Source organism: Pygoscelis adeliae, unplaced genomic scaffold, assembly GCF_000699105.1.
Source record: "Pygoscelis adeliae isolate BGI_AS28 unplaced genomic scaffold, ASM69910v1 Scaffold501, whole genome shotgun sequence".
In the NCBI taxonomy this organism is placed as follows: Eukaryota; Metazoa; Chordata; class Aves; order Sphenisciformes; family Spheniscidae; genus Pygoscelis; species Pygoscelis adeliae.
In genome coordinates this window covers 83,594-98,360 of record NW_008824048.1, presented here as the reverse complement: position 1 = coordinate 98,360, position 14,767 = coordinate 83,594, and the positions used below count along the sequence as shown (strand labels likewise).

General features: G+C 37.2%; 1 protein-coding gene across 1 annotated transcript in view; it reads right to left on the bottom strand.

Moving 5' to 3' along the window:
* The window catches only part of KIAA2026 (KIAA2026 ortholog), a 56,289-nt gene that overhangs the window by 8,920 nt on the left and 32,602 nt on the right, over positions 1 to 14,767 (bottom strand). The window contains exon 7 of the mRNA XM_009333555.1: positions 3,145 to 3,260. Within this exon, the coding sequence (XP_009331830.1) occupies positions 3,145 to 3,260 (116 nt within the window). The remainder of the gene's footprint in view (positions 1 to 3,144; positions 3,261 to 14,767) is intronic.

Genomic DNA, 14,767 nt, shown 5'->3' with positions numbered 1-14,767 from the left:
CCCCCCCCGGTGGGATGGGGGAGAGAATTGGAAGAGCACAAGTGAGAAAAACTCATGGGTTGAGATAAAAACAGTTTAATAATTGAAATAAAATAATAATAATAATAATATGATAATAATAATACACAAAGCAAGTGACGCACAGTGCAATTGCTCACCATCGGCCAACCGATGCCCAGCCAGACCCTGAGCAGCAGCCACCCCGGCCAGCTTTCCCCAGTTTATGTACTCAGCATGACATCACATGGTATGGAACGTCCCTTTGGCCAGTTTGGCTGTGCCCCCTCCCAGCTCCTTGTGCACCTCCAGCCTTCTCAGTTGGTAGAGCATGGAAAACTAAAAAGTCCTTGGCCAGTGTAAGCACTACTTAGCAACAACTAAAACATCGGTGTGTTATCAACTTTGTTCTCATGCTAAATCCAAAACACAGCACTGTACCAGCTACTAGGAAGGAAATTAACTCTATCCCTGCTGAAACCAGGACATATGTAAAGATTGTTTTTCAGCTGGAGCTGTTCCCTGGTATATTATGTGTCTGTCCAAACAGTTATGTAATGGAAAAAGCTATGCTAGCATTGCTGAATCAACTAGGGTTACAGCCTAAAACATACATCCTGAGAAATATGAGTTAAGTTAATCTCAGAAGTTATTCTCCGCTCTAAGTGCATGCTTCTCTAGCTACCAGCACACAAGCTACATGCAAGATCTTAGCCACCCAGTTCCAGACTAAAATTTACTCATATTAGGCACACCTCATATATAGTACTTCTACACACTTTACATGGCGGTTCCACTTTGGTATTCTATAACCACATTTAACAAACAAGAACTAATACTGGGCATCAAACCATTCCACAGGAGAATTTACATAAAGGATAAAACTGGAAACCCCATATACTGGAAACAGTAATACTATTAGAAAGGATTTCAATCTGCCACATTTCCAAAAGGAGTCTGAAGTGCTACAGACAGGAAGAAAGGAACAGCTAAGGAAAATGAACAGAAACTTGAATAGAAAGGAGTAGAAAAAAAGCAAATCTTGTACTTTGGTCCATTATTTAAAGCAAAATGTTCAATAACATCCTAAATTTCCAAATAAGGATTTTAATTAATGCATGATATCCATAAAATGAGCTACTAACGAACCAACTCTTAGTAGTTCTATCTGTTTACTGTCTTTGGTGCTACGGTGTTTTTTTTTTTTTTTTTTAAACTTAGTACCTTTTACACTTTTCAGAATTATTTCTGTACCATGTAACTGTGTAAGTTGCTTCCTTCCCACTCAACATTTAAGCAGCTGCCTAACTTTAGCTATCATTTGACACAGAGTTCAAGCTTCTAAGACATTTAAAAAGTAAGTAATGATATATGGCAAAACTAAGGTATGATATAGCAACAGCTGTATGGCTAACAGACAACAACGGCACCAAGCTTTAAGATGCAATGATGATACCAAGTCAATATCCAATCTCTCCAGGATTTATAATCTGGGTAGCATCATAGAATCATAGAATCATTTAGGTTGGAAAAGACCTTTAAGATCATAGAGTATAATTGTTAACCTAGCACTGCCAAGTCTACCATTAAACCATATCCCTAAGCACCTCATCTACACGTCTTTTAAATACTTCCAGGGACGGTGACTCAACCACTTCCCTGGGCAGCCCGTTCCAATGCTTGACAACCCTTTCGGTGAAGAAATTTTTCCTCACGTCCAATCTAAACCTCCCCTGGTGCAACTTGAGGCCGTTTCCTCTTGTCCTATCGCCAGTTACTTGGGAGAAGAGACCGACACCCACCTCCCTACAACCTCCTTTCAGGGAGCTGTAGAGCGCGATGAGGTCTCCCCTCAGCCTCCTTTTCTCCAGGCTAAAAAACCCCAGTTCCCTCAGACGCTCCTCATAAGACTTGGTAGTGAGGGGCCCAAAACTGAACACAGTATTCGAGGTGCGGCCTCACCAGTGCCGAGTACAGGGGCACGATCACTTCCCTGCTCCTGCTGGCCACACTATTTCTGATACAGGCCAGGATGCCATTGGCCTTCTTGGCCACCTGGGCTCACTGCCGGCTTATATTCAGCTGGCTGTCAAACAACACCCCGAGGTCCTTTTCCGGCAGGCAGCTCTCCAGCCACTCTTCCCCAAGCCTGTAGCGTTGCATGGGGTTGTTGTGGCCGAAGTGCAAGACCCGGCACTTGGCCTTGTTGAACCTCATACAGTTGGCCTCGGCCCATCGATCCAGCCTGTCCGGGTCCCTCTGCAGAGCTTTTCTACCCTCAGGCAGATCCAACACTCCCACCCAGCTTGGTGTCATCTGCAAACTTCCTGAGGGTGCACTCGATCCCCTCGTCCAGATCATTGATCAAGATATTAAACAGAACTGGCCCCAGTACTGAGCCCTGGGGAACACCACTTGTGACCGGCCACCAACTGGATTTAACTCCATTCACCACATCTCTTTGGGCTTGGCCATCCAGCCAGTTTTTTACCCAGCAAAGAGTACGTGCATCCAAGCCATGAGCAGCCAGTTTCTCCAGGAGAATGCTGTGGGAAACGGTGTCAAAGCATCTTCACTGCTATTAATACTTGTCCTTACTAGATTTAAATCAGTCACCACTTCACTGATATTTCTCTGACACACCTCATTCCAGTTGCATTTTAAATTTACAGGGTTACAAAGACCTCAAAACAATGTTTTAAGAATTGCTTTGTGAAGAATTCAGTAACAACCAATTTAAGTAGCTTTGGACAGTAAGTGGTCCGACAAAGTATTCTAAGAAGCCCTGGTCTAGTTTCCTAGATACAGGTTTTCAGCATCTCTTAAACAAATAAACAGCAATACAAATCCTAGCTGGATTGTGATACAACTATTGATAGGCACACTTAAGGATTCTAGAGCGTTTTAGAGGTAAAAAATATTAGGGGGTTAAACTCAACTTTATTTAGAGACAGTAAGTCTGGAACATAAAATAATTCTTCGAACTAAAGCACTGCCAGTGCCTCACTCCTCTCCTCAAAGTATTTTCATTTAATTTATTTGAGAAGCCAACTTATTGATCAGTTTTTAAAAGGTGAGTTTTGTTCTGTTTTCCATCCCATGTGCTATTGTTAAAAAAAAAAAAAAAAAAAGAAAGCAGCTAATTACCTGTTTCTTTGAAATGCTTTCATTAGCTTTGGTTCCCACGGTAACAGTTCATTAAGCAGTCGTATCAACGTACCATGCAATTCCTTTACTGCTTGCTTCCGGTGGTACCATCTTCCCTGCAAACATAAATACCATTTATTTATCATTGCATTAGACCTGAATCTTGTTATATTGTATGAGTACTACAATAACCCTGGTACACTAACACAGCATATGAAGAAAATAACTGGAAGAAAATATTAGTAAGTTTCACAGTAACATCTACCCTTAATTTATGTAAGACATTAATACTTCTATTTTTTTTTTTTAATACTGCTGAGAGATAACATCCTAGTTAAAAAAGCAATACTGCAAGGATTGCAGTTTACTTTTTACAGGTCAAACTTAAAACTGAAGCAGAATTCTACAAACACACCATGTGTTTCAAGTTACTTAAATGAGTAAGTAACATGGGTAGTAATCCGTTCAGGTCAGGGAAACCAACCATGTATGTACACTTTTAATAGTTAGAGATAAAATTTCTGCAGAAAATCTCACCATAATCTCATTTAACATGTGATTTATGTTGTTGTTTGCAAAAACAATTTACTACAATTTTCAGGGATAAAACCCACACAGTTTTTGCATCACATTTTTGTATTTTATTCGAAGTTCTAGATAAAGTTGTTTTTAAAAGAAAAGTTTTGCAAATTGGTCATTTACAAAGAAACAGCCTATGCAGCAGAGACCAGTTTTCCAACATAAAAGCTTTAAGCTTTGAACTCAAATGTGTAATTAAAAATGGGTTTCTCTTCCAAACTGATGTATGTAATCTTATGATCTTCCATGAAGAATTCATGTTTAAATAAATCTGGAAAGGCTAAATGAGGATAAAAGAAATTGGGAAGTGACAATTAGCGTGTATATACATATATACAGCACAACCATGGTGGCCGTAATGCTACAGCACACATGTCTTAATACTCTTAGATACCCGTTATAAGTATTTCTTCCCAAAACTTTATTCTCTAGTTTATTACACAAAAGACTGAACAATGCATATATATGTAACAGCTACAAAAAGAGATGTGGTGTACTCTAGTACTTCTGCCACTCTACTAATTCTGTGCATTTTACGTAAATGAGGATTTTACCTCTTGACTTAGAATCATAGAATCATAGAATCATTAAGGTTGGAAGAGACCTCCAAGATCATCGAGTCCAACCATCAACCCAACAACACCATGCCCACTAAACCATGTCCCTAAGCGCCTCATCTACCCGTTTTTTAAATACTTCCAGGGATGGTGACTCAACCACTGCCCTGGGCAGCCTCTTCCAGTGTTTAACCACTCTTTCAGTAAAGAAATTTTTCCTTACATCCAATCTAAACCTCCCCTGGCGCAACTTGAGGCCATTTCCTCTCGTCCTTTCGCCAGTTACTTGGGAGAAGAGACCAACACCCACCTCGCTACAACCTCCTTTCAGGGAGTTGTAGAGAGCAATGAGGTCTCCCCTCAGCCTCCTTTTCTCCAGGCTAAAAAACCCCAGTTCCCTCAGACGCTCCTCATAAGACTTGTTCTCCAAACTTGTCAGAGAGGATGTAAGACAGTAAAGAGACTATGGTTCTGCAAGAAAAAGAAGCAAGACTTGGGAACTTATTTATTTCATATACATATTTAGCTTGTGATAGAGCTCATATCCTTCACAGCTTCCTGTGGTCCAGCACACCAAGAAATGTAGGGCAGGAAAAGCTGGATAAAGCTTGACATGGCTGTCTTTCAACAGTCTACAATAATGATTTTTCTGTGGAATTTGGAATAATTCCTTTCTACACATTTCAGCAGGTCTCTCCAATGTACAGCAAGATCAGTCAGGCTGAATGCTTGTTTGAAGACCAGGTATCTATTTTTCATGGATAATCATTTACATGTTACGTAAGAAAACAAACAGCTACTCCTTCATTCTTCAGTTAAGTTTACAAAAGCAAAGATTCTAAGTAGGAAATTATGCCACGTTACCACACAATGGTTAGTGTTGAGCACACAGACAAGCCAGCAAACTGCATTCTAATTTCCTTCATTTGTGGCCAATCATATTTGCACATGTAATGCACCACTGCATAAAACCTGCCACCGAGCACTGCAATGGAAAACAGCCCTTGTGTATACTGTAGCCTACCAAGGCATTTGGTATCACCTCCTAATGTTAGCAGTCAACAGAATTAATTGCTAACATACGAAAGAATATTGTGTGCACAGATTTATCTTTCTTGTAAGATATACAAAACACTTCACAGACAGTTTTAAAAGGACAAGTTTATATACTACACAGTATTAATGGATTGTATCAAAACAAAAATCAAAATGGCAAAAATAAATGATGCCACTACTATCAGGATACAGAAATGCTGTACATGCATTTGACATAGCAAAGAATGGGATGTGTGAAAACATAGCATTAAAAAGACATGAAAAATTACTACAGAGTAAAACCAAGAAGAAATTATTAATTTCTGAGACTCATTTATCTTCAAATAAGGCTAAGATCTTGGCTTAAGTAGAAAAAAAAGAGTATTTATGAGCCAGATAAGTATCAGCTGACCACTGCGTAAATTTTGAAGTGATAACTGTATCATGCATTGAATAGCCAGACGCAAGTAGAAGGCTTAGTCAAGAGCAGACTTCAAGACTTTACCGCTTTCATTAACACTTCAAAGAACAAATACAAGTCACTTTTCTCCTTGCTAATAAAAATGAACAAAAAAATAACCAATCCCCTGTCACCCAAAGTCTAGAGCTAGTTGTTAACAAAAATAGTGTCCTCTGTATGTAATCTCTGGAAAACTCCACATTTGCTTCCAAATAATTTTAATGCAAATATTATAGCAACATAATTTAAAAAAATGTAAATTAATTATTTCCCTGTATCCCAATTACTCATTTTTCTTACTGGGGTTTAGGATTTGATGATAAACCTGTTAGTGGAAACATACACAAATTTAAGCCATGAGAAGAACCTTCTTTCCTCAGAAGTAGTCAGGACACAGAACAAACATGGGCCAAAAAAGAATGGGGGGGGGGGGATCTTTATCTTTTAAATTACTGTGGTTGAGTTGGTTTTCTGTGCAAACACATAAAATTTCTGCAAAGCCCAGATGTTACACAAATGATCTGCTATTATTCCTTAAATATTAAAATAGTAAAAAGGGAAGTTAAAAAAATGTCTATAACCTTAAGACACATCACTAAAAAATCTAGCATAACCTTTCCTATACAATTTCATTGTCTAACACAGTCTTGTGTTTTTTCCAGGAAAAAAAGGCAAAACAATAATTGATAAAGCTATGACTTAACTCCCTACTTCAGCATTACATAGCTGCCTACTAATTTCTACAGGTAATAAACTTGCCTTTATAAATGTCTGTGTTGCAAACTCTTCTCAGTAATACCAAATGATATAATGCGGGAGCACAGCCACAAACTGAAGCTTAGAAGATTCAGGCTGGACCTTAGAATGTATATTTTCATCAGAAACATACGGCATTAGAACAGGTTGCACAGCGAAGCTGTTGAATCTCCATTCTTTCTTTCTTGTTTTCAGAACTCAGCTAGTCAGGTCATGGATGACTTAATGCAGCACTGACAATAGTCCTGCTTCAAGGTGGGGAGACTTTCAAATGTCCCTTTCACCCACTGACTGCAGGGTTCCTTATGATGAAAGATAAAACCCTCAAAGTACAACCTGATGTGTTATGGGATTAACAAATAAATGGAATGCAACATCTAATGGCGCAGAAGGAACTGACCACAGCAGAGTAGCCATGACTGCTCCACTTGTAATCAAAATACAGCTGTTCCACAAGTAGTAGTTTAGTGGAACGGCAGGGTTAGTGCAAAGGAAAAGCTATTACAGCCCTGTAGTTCAGTCCTCCCGTCAACAAGGGGTCTGTAGAAATGGAGATCTGGATGTACTGCGTTCTGGTGTTTATGAAATCCAGCGGGATTTTATTAGTAGACATGAACTAAAATTATCCAACTACATCAACCCAAGACAGTACTTCAGAGGTAAAAACAGACTTTCTCTATCACTGAAGAGTCTGCTCTTAATAGATGTGTGAAGAAACTTTCCCCTTCAATTTACTTGAGCTAATTCTAAGTTTGATAAGAGCCTGCATTCCTAACTGATTATTTAAATAGAAATATCCAGTACCTAACTTGGGTGTGTACTGACTGATACTTATGTGATCTGTAATTCACATTCCCGGTACCACTGCTTCTGTACCTTGGATCTGACTTCTAATTACCATCTTGTTCCAGGTAGTGACAAACAAAACGCTATTTTCTTCTGGAAACACAGTGGAAGGTATTAACAACGGAACAAAAGAGAGAAAAGGCCTAGACAGAGGACAAGTATAAAATGTGACTTTCAGCTGTTCTAAGTTACAAGTAAATTTTAAAAATGCAAACACAATAAAAATACAGTTTAGAAATGTGCTGAATGTTTCCATATAAACACAGAGAGACATTCAACACATTCTCAACAGAAAACTTACCTTTTAAAATAAGGTTTCTGACATCCAGAGCAGCCAGGAAATGCTGACTCCACTCTCCGTGATGCCCCAACATACACTATTCTGGCATACTCATCATGGAACCCCAAAGCAGACTGGAGCCAGGATATGGATATATGGGGTAAGGACTGAACTTTATAGAGGAGGTTTTGTTTTGTTTTTAAATAAACGCACACACACACAACCACAATATTATGCAGTTTTATAAGATTTTCTTTAATCTTTACTTTATATCCCAGGGACATAAAATAAAGAAAATTAGAAATCTTATAAAACCATGCAATATTGTTGAAAAGGGGTGGTGGTGGAGGGAGAAAACTTACCTTACCCTTAATAGGCCTGCTCCATTCTGCAGCGGGGTTCTGTGGTATGTGTGACATCACCAGTCTAGCGTTTTCTAGTGATGTCACACAGAGAGGGAGTTGATGATCTGCAGCTGCTTTGGACATCAGATACCTAAAGAAAAGAGACTGGTAACTTTTTCAATTCAGATATGGATTGATATTGAACGTTCTTATTAACCAGTTTATGGGCCAAATACTAGAATTTCAGACACTTACTTCAATGGCAGTTTTGACTGAATAAGAATGCGTGATGAGATTATGTATTCATACTATACAAACTCATCTATAATTGAAAGTGTTTTCATTTTGAAAATGCTTAGAAGTTATCTTCTACAGTAAAAGTTCCTGAAAGTCAGTATCTTGCATTTTACCTTCAGCAATGTCGTTCTGAATATTATATATTATATACATATCTATCAACAGCTAACCTCTGATGTTATTTGAAGACTGGGACTGAATATAGTCAGGAAGAACGACTTGTAGTATATTATAAAACAAATTCACTCATGACATCTCTTATCAATTTTACCTTTGAGCATTTACTGGCAACTCATGAAAAGATGTCTTGTATCAGCCCTCAAGCTTTTTTTTTTTTTTAAAAAGACTTCAGCCTGCACTTCCATGACCTAGATATCTGATCACACCAAGCTATAGCCTAAAATGGTATCCCATACTCTTATTGAACACTGCAAGCAAATGAAGTAAAAAAAAGTAATAAATTTCTTGCTACCGAGAGTGTCTTTATTTCATGATTTAGTTCATTACTATGAAATGACTCTTCATTCAGTCATTTAGCCATATGTTCTAATTTTCTTTAGGCAAAATTACTACATTATCATCATTGCATTGATTAATCTACCACATTTATTTTAAAGATATAAAACACAAAAGCACAGGAGAAAGTTTATTATCAGCATGATCTTACTATCTTTCTGAACCTAACTCAGAACAGTGAAATAATCCAGCACTGAACTGTCACATTTTACTCTTAGAAGTATCTTTAGAAGAACTTCAAGATATTAACTTACACTTCTGTAACTCATGAAGAAACTGGATGTATGCAGTATCTTAAACTATTTACAAAAAAGCTGTGTCTTGTAAGCTATTATGGATCTTACTTAACTCCCTTTTATACAGCTGAATTTTGCATCTTCTTAACTCTGGATATACAAGTATTTCTCTATTCTTCAGCTGAAGATCTTAAAATCAGTTGTTTTGTTATAACTGTGTGCTGTTTGCCTTGAATAATTTTTTCAAAATAATATACTAACGGAACAAAATCCAAAGCACTGTGAAATGTTATGAATATACAGTAGTATCTCTATGGCAAAAATGTTCCAGATTAAATGTATGAGTACACATTCATATCTTTGATGCAGAGCCCACACTTTCACATTTGGAACTGTAGAAAGGTACACGATAGAAGTGGCTTAAGGAAAGCTTCTTAGGAAACACTTATTGGAGGGCTAGCCACACAAGGAAAGGCATGAACGATCATGGGAAGCTAAGCGAAAATAGCTGTGAAAAAACTAGACAATATACACAGCAAAATACAGAGATACCGGGAGCTAAGAAAACCTGAAGACTGGGACAAAAATATTGAAAGCTAGTGAGATAAGCAGAAGACAGAAATTCCAGAGAAGAAAAAGTAACTATTGTGGAGAAGATTTCACAATTTGAAGCCTAAAATTTGCTTTCTTCATTCATATTATATAACTAAGTAATTGGTTGACAACTAAATAGCTGGTTGGATTTCCGAAAGCTCCACATGCTCAATCTCTCCTCAGAAGTACAGGAAACTGCATGGATGTAAAAGTGTAGATTTCAGACTCAAAATTCAACATTTTGGGCTCATATCAGTGTTTTTAAAAGATGCAGGCAAGCCAGAGAGAAGCAATAACAGACTGTTTGGAAGTGACTAAAGTACAAATCAAGTTTTTGGGACAAAGAATGGAAAAAGAGAATATGTCAGATACATTAGAGATGAAGATGCATAGTAACACAGAACCTAAGCTGAAATTAAAAGAAATTGTTTCAGCTGCAAGACTTCAAGCAGGTCTATTCAAATTCTGTTATCCTAAACATTTATTGGAATAAGGATCTCTTAATCTGCAGTTTAAATCTGCAAATGTGTGTACAAACACAGATTTCTCAGACTATAATATTATGTTTGCATGTACATTTATGTAAATATAGTAATATAGATGAAAACAAGAATAACCGAAAACACCTTAAATGCAAAAGTCTCAAGCATGGTATGTATTTCACTGGGGAGCAGGCAGAAGAGGGCAGAAGTGGAGGGAGGAATGGGGAGAAGGAAGTCCACCTCTGCTGAAAAGTGAAGAAGATTTAATGCAGTAATAATTAAGTTTCCACAGGGCCCAAGTGAGAAGACACAATAAGTTTTGCCATTTTATTGTTTGTAAAGTTCAGGTCTGATTCACTAAAATATTAGTAAGAGCCCTTATCTGTTTTTGATAGCTACATGAATTTCTGCTGGGCATTCTTGGGAAGTCCCTGTATAGTCTTTTCTAAACAGTTTCCCTACCAAACATTTTCAAACATATGGGAATATTTCCCATTTCTTTACTGTACACAGAGGAAATATTTTATAAACTTTTATTCAGTAAATGAGCCATTTTGCATTATTTTTGCTGGTTTTTTTTTTTTTTTTTAAGTGTAGCAAATCAATAAAAAAAACAGAAAACAGTCTCTTCTCTTAGTTTAGATACTTCCACTTCCTATGAACAAATTTAACAGCAGCCTGTTTGGAATTTAAAAAAAAAAAAAAAAAAAAGCAGACACAAAAAATACTATGTTCCGTCCTCGCCCAATGTATTCCTTTGGATAGCCTCAGTAACCTACAAATGAATTTATGCCTAAGGTTCTAAATATTTCTGACCCTGAACCCATGGGTTTTTAACTTTGAATTTTCAGGTGCACTCTGAAATACATATTTCTGCAGGTGATACGGACTTACAGCTGCAGAAAACCTCAGTCTGCTTCCAGCCCTTCTGACTCACCTGCTTAAAAGATATATCCACTCCCAAAGATAGACAAAGACATTCACCTGTCTTGTGAAGTACAACTGTCTAATTAAAACCTTCAGGAACAACATTAGAAGATAGCAGAACCCGAAACCTTTATAAAGGAGGTTTTTACCTTTTTTACTACTAAGTCAAGAACATCAGTGTGTTACAGACCTCTGCAAAACAATAAAATCTTCAATGCATTTTCTCCAAACCCTAATTAGTTGTGAACTTGGCTGGTGTCCTTTGACTAAGTAATTCTCCTTCCCCTCACCTTTGTCTGACTTTTCTCTCCCTGTAGGGAGAGTCTGGTCTCCTTCTCAGGAATGTACTGCCCTTTATCATTTTAACCTTGTCAACTTAACTGTGGGAATCCTGGGTTCCAGCTTCTCTTCTCACTACCCAGACAGCTATGCACTTACCAATAAGACTTACATGGAATGATTCAAATCCAATGGCACTACCAAAAGAAAGTCTTGCATTTCAGTAAACAAGGAATCTTTCAACATTTATGTTCTCTCCAAGACAATCTATGCTTTAACATAAACAGGACAGGGTCTAGAATTAACTGTCCTTGTCAAAACCCAGTTCAATTTACAATAAACATGCTTACTACAAAGTAAGCTTGCAAAGCAACCTGCAAAAAAGCCCAAAGTTCACTATTTGATATGAGTATCTGCAATCCTGTCAGTTTCAGACTACACAATGGCAAGAAGGGCTTTAAAAACAAAAAAAAAAAAATCAAGTTCTGCAACAGTTAAATACATACAACTGATCTACAAAATAGGTTAATTAAGTTTCACACAAAAAACCAGTGACTTCAGATCACAAGAGAAGCTGATCATCTGAAAGGCAGTAAGGAGATTTCCATTCACTCTGCAACTCCCGCTGATTTTACCTGACACAGAAGACACAGGGAAAAATGGGATCCAAAATGTCAGAAACTGACAGTTGTTATCTTGCGTACTGATCAGGATAGGTGCTACTTTACCATCTCTTCTCATGAAAGAAATTTCATATATTAGACAGAAGCCTTTATGTTATCCTAAATATACTGGCAAAATGCTTCACTATCACATATGTTTGTCAAAATTATTTTTTCATCAATACCACTGCAAGTAGATTTTTAAGTGGAATTAGGCTACTTCGCATGTCTTGATCAATTTGCTAGTTATAGCAAATTTCTAAGAGCTCACATTCAACTGAACTGCCATGCTTATATATACAGCCTAAATTTTCAGCAAACATGAGGTAAAAATGCAATAAAATCTCAATAGAATTTTTAGCCAATATGTTCTACTTAGATTTGTAATTGCCTACTGACTGCTTGTAACTTCCCCCACATCTTATCTATGTCAGTATTAGCAACAAAACAGACATAATTTTTACTAGAATGTAATTCATTACTGTAAATTCTGTGGTTTTTTTCTATTAATTCCATTTTTACTCTACTTTTTAGTCACACTGCTTTAAAGTAAAAGGATGTCACCTCACATGTCCTAAGGAATATACCAAAGCTAGAAGACATTCTAGCTTAGACATTCCTTAGGGAGCCACCCTCCATCCTTTCACTAGACAGTGCACAGAGCATTAGACTCAAGTCCTTCAAGTCCCCTTTCTGCACCTCCCACTTTCTGATTTCCAGTCAGAAACTCAAATAAATAGTAAATCTGACTAACTTATTCTCTCCTCTCCCTCCTGAAATGTAGTAGGTGGTAAGGAGAGGAACTGCTTAGTAGCTGAAGGGATAGACCTTTTAGAGCACCCCTGATAGTAGTATCACGTACAGCTTCAACTGCCACAAAACAGCACTTTTCCTGTCAAAAGCAGCTTCTTTTGCCCCCAGATGCTCATTCCTGTCCTTACAATGACCCCCTCAACTGTGGCAGAACACAAGCACAGGTATTTGTGCAACTGTGTGATAAATTGCACTAGAAAACTGATCTGGTTTACAAACACCTCAGCAGCAGTAAAAAAGTAGTTAGGTTTATCACAGACCAACTCTCTCACCATGCAGCTGAACAAAGAATTTTGCTACCCTCTCTCACGGAGTGGCACAGAAAATATTAGCTGCCAGAGACACACAGAGTAGAAACTATTTATTTGGCAGCAGTTTTGGCTTATGTCAGTTGAAAGCATATGTGAAATTGCACCTCGCTTCAGAACTGTGGCTAGAGTTCAAAAGTGAGGCAGTCTGGGAAGAGATAATACTGAGTTGAACTTCTGTTTAAAATTAAAGAACTGAGGTCAAATGTCATTTTCTTCTCTAAACAGTTATGGCAAACTGGCGCTAAGGCAAATCTCATCATTGTTACAACAAACTGACCAGTAATCAAGCAAAAGTACAAGACTTTTTAAATGGAAAAATATTACTGATAGCTAATTCAAAAGACAATACAGGTGTACAAAAGAGTACAGAACCAAACTGTTTTAATCAACCAAACAGTGAAAATCCTTTCCAAACAGGTTTATTATTTCATTGTTGTAGGAGAAACTGGTAGTAATGCCTACACTTAAAATTACCCATGGCTTTCCATTACATAATGCTGTTCTAATTTGCTTTTAACTTGCCAAACAAAACTTGTTTGGGCTAAAGATCTTGTGTCATTTGTTGGCTCAAGCTGATGTTCTGAAAAGTGTCAGATACAACCAGTCCAACTACCTACAAAAAATTTGGGACAACAGTAGGTTTACTCATGTTAAAGAAGTCTTACAGCTCAGCTTTTTCATTACAGCCTCCAGTACTTCCAAGTTCTGGAGAAGGCATTTCTTTTACATACTCTAGAATGGTCTCCTAGGAAACAAAGGGCAGTTAGGACTAAGAAAAAGGTTATACTTTAAAGTCTTATTATAAATTAGACAAGCTGTATTTCTAATAGGTGTTAGTATTTAACATAAGCTTTAAAGCTTGCCTTGAGGGTTTCTCTCAGTAGCATGTGCTAATAATTACTAAAACTGGAACTACTGAGCAGGTTAGTCACAAAGAAGAAAGATTCCTATGGCTTCACCTAGGTCACTACTGCAAACCAAATCAGTAAAGTTGCCATGAAGTAGTAAGAACACCACCATCTTCAGGTCAAAACTAGAAAGAAGTCCATGAACAGCATCAAAATGAGTACCATCATATTAAAATAAGCTTTCACATTAGGTGAAATTTCCATCATGAAATTAAAACAGTGTTTTACTTAATAGACTAGACACTTCAGAAAAGCTGAAACAAACTCTATTCTGGATGCTTCTGAAACTGCCACTGTCACTTGTGTCAGAGCTGAGGAATGAAAATCTGCATTTCCTCCAGTTTTTAAGATATCTAACCTAATTATACATGGTGTTAGACATCAAAAACGAAATTCTAATGACTTCCCTTGCAAAGTGAAACCTCATTTTAGCAAGTCAAGTTTATTGACTATTCATCTAATTTAACATCTATTTGTATTTTTAAAAAGTGAATATGAAATTTGCCTGATAATTATTTTTTAAAAATCAATACTTTACTGTTTCCTTACAATCATTTCCTCAGCAATTAATCCTAGCGTTTTTCCTTTACACAGAATTTCTAACAACACAAGTGTTTAGAGACCCAGAATCATGATTTGATAAACCTATACAAGCACACAGAAAGATTGTCCTTACCTCACAATTTCTGAATGCTGAATGAGTTGTATCTTAACTCCCCTGGTACTTAAGTGTTTGTTTGT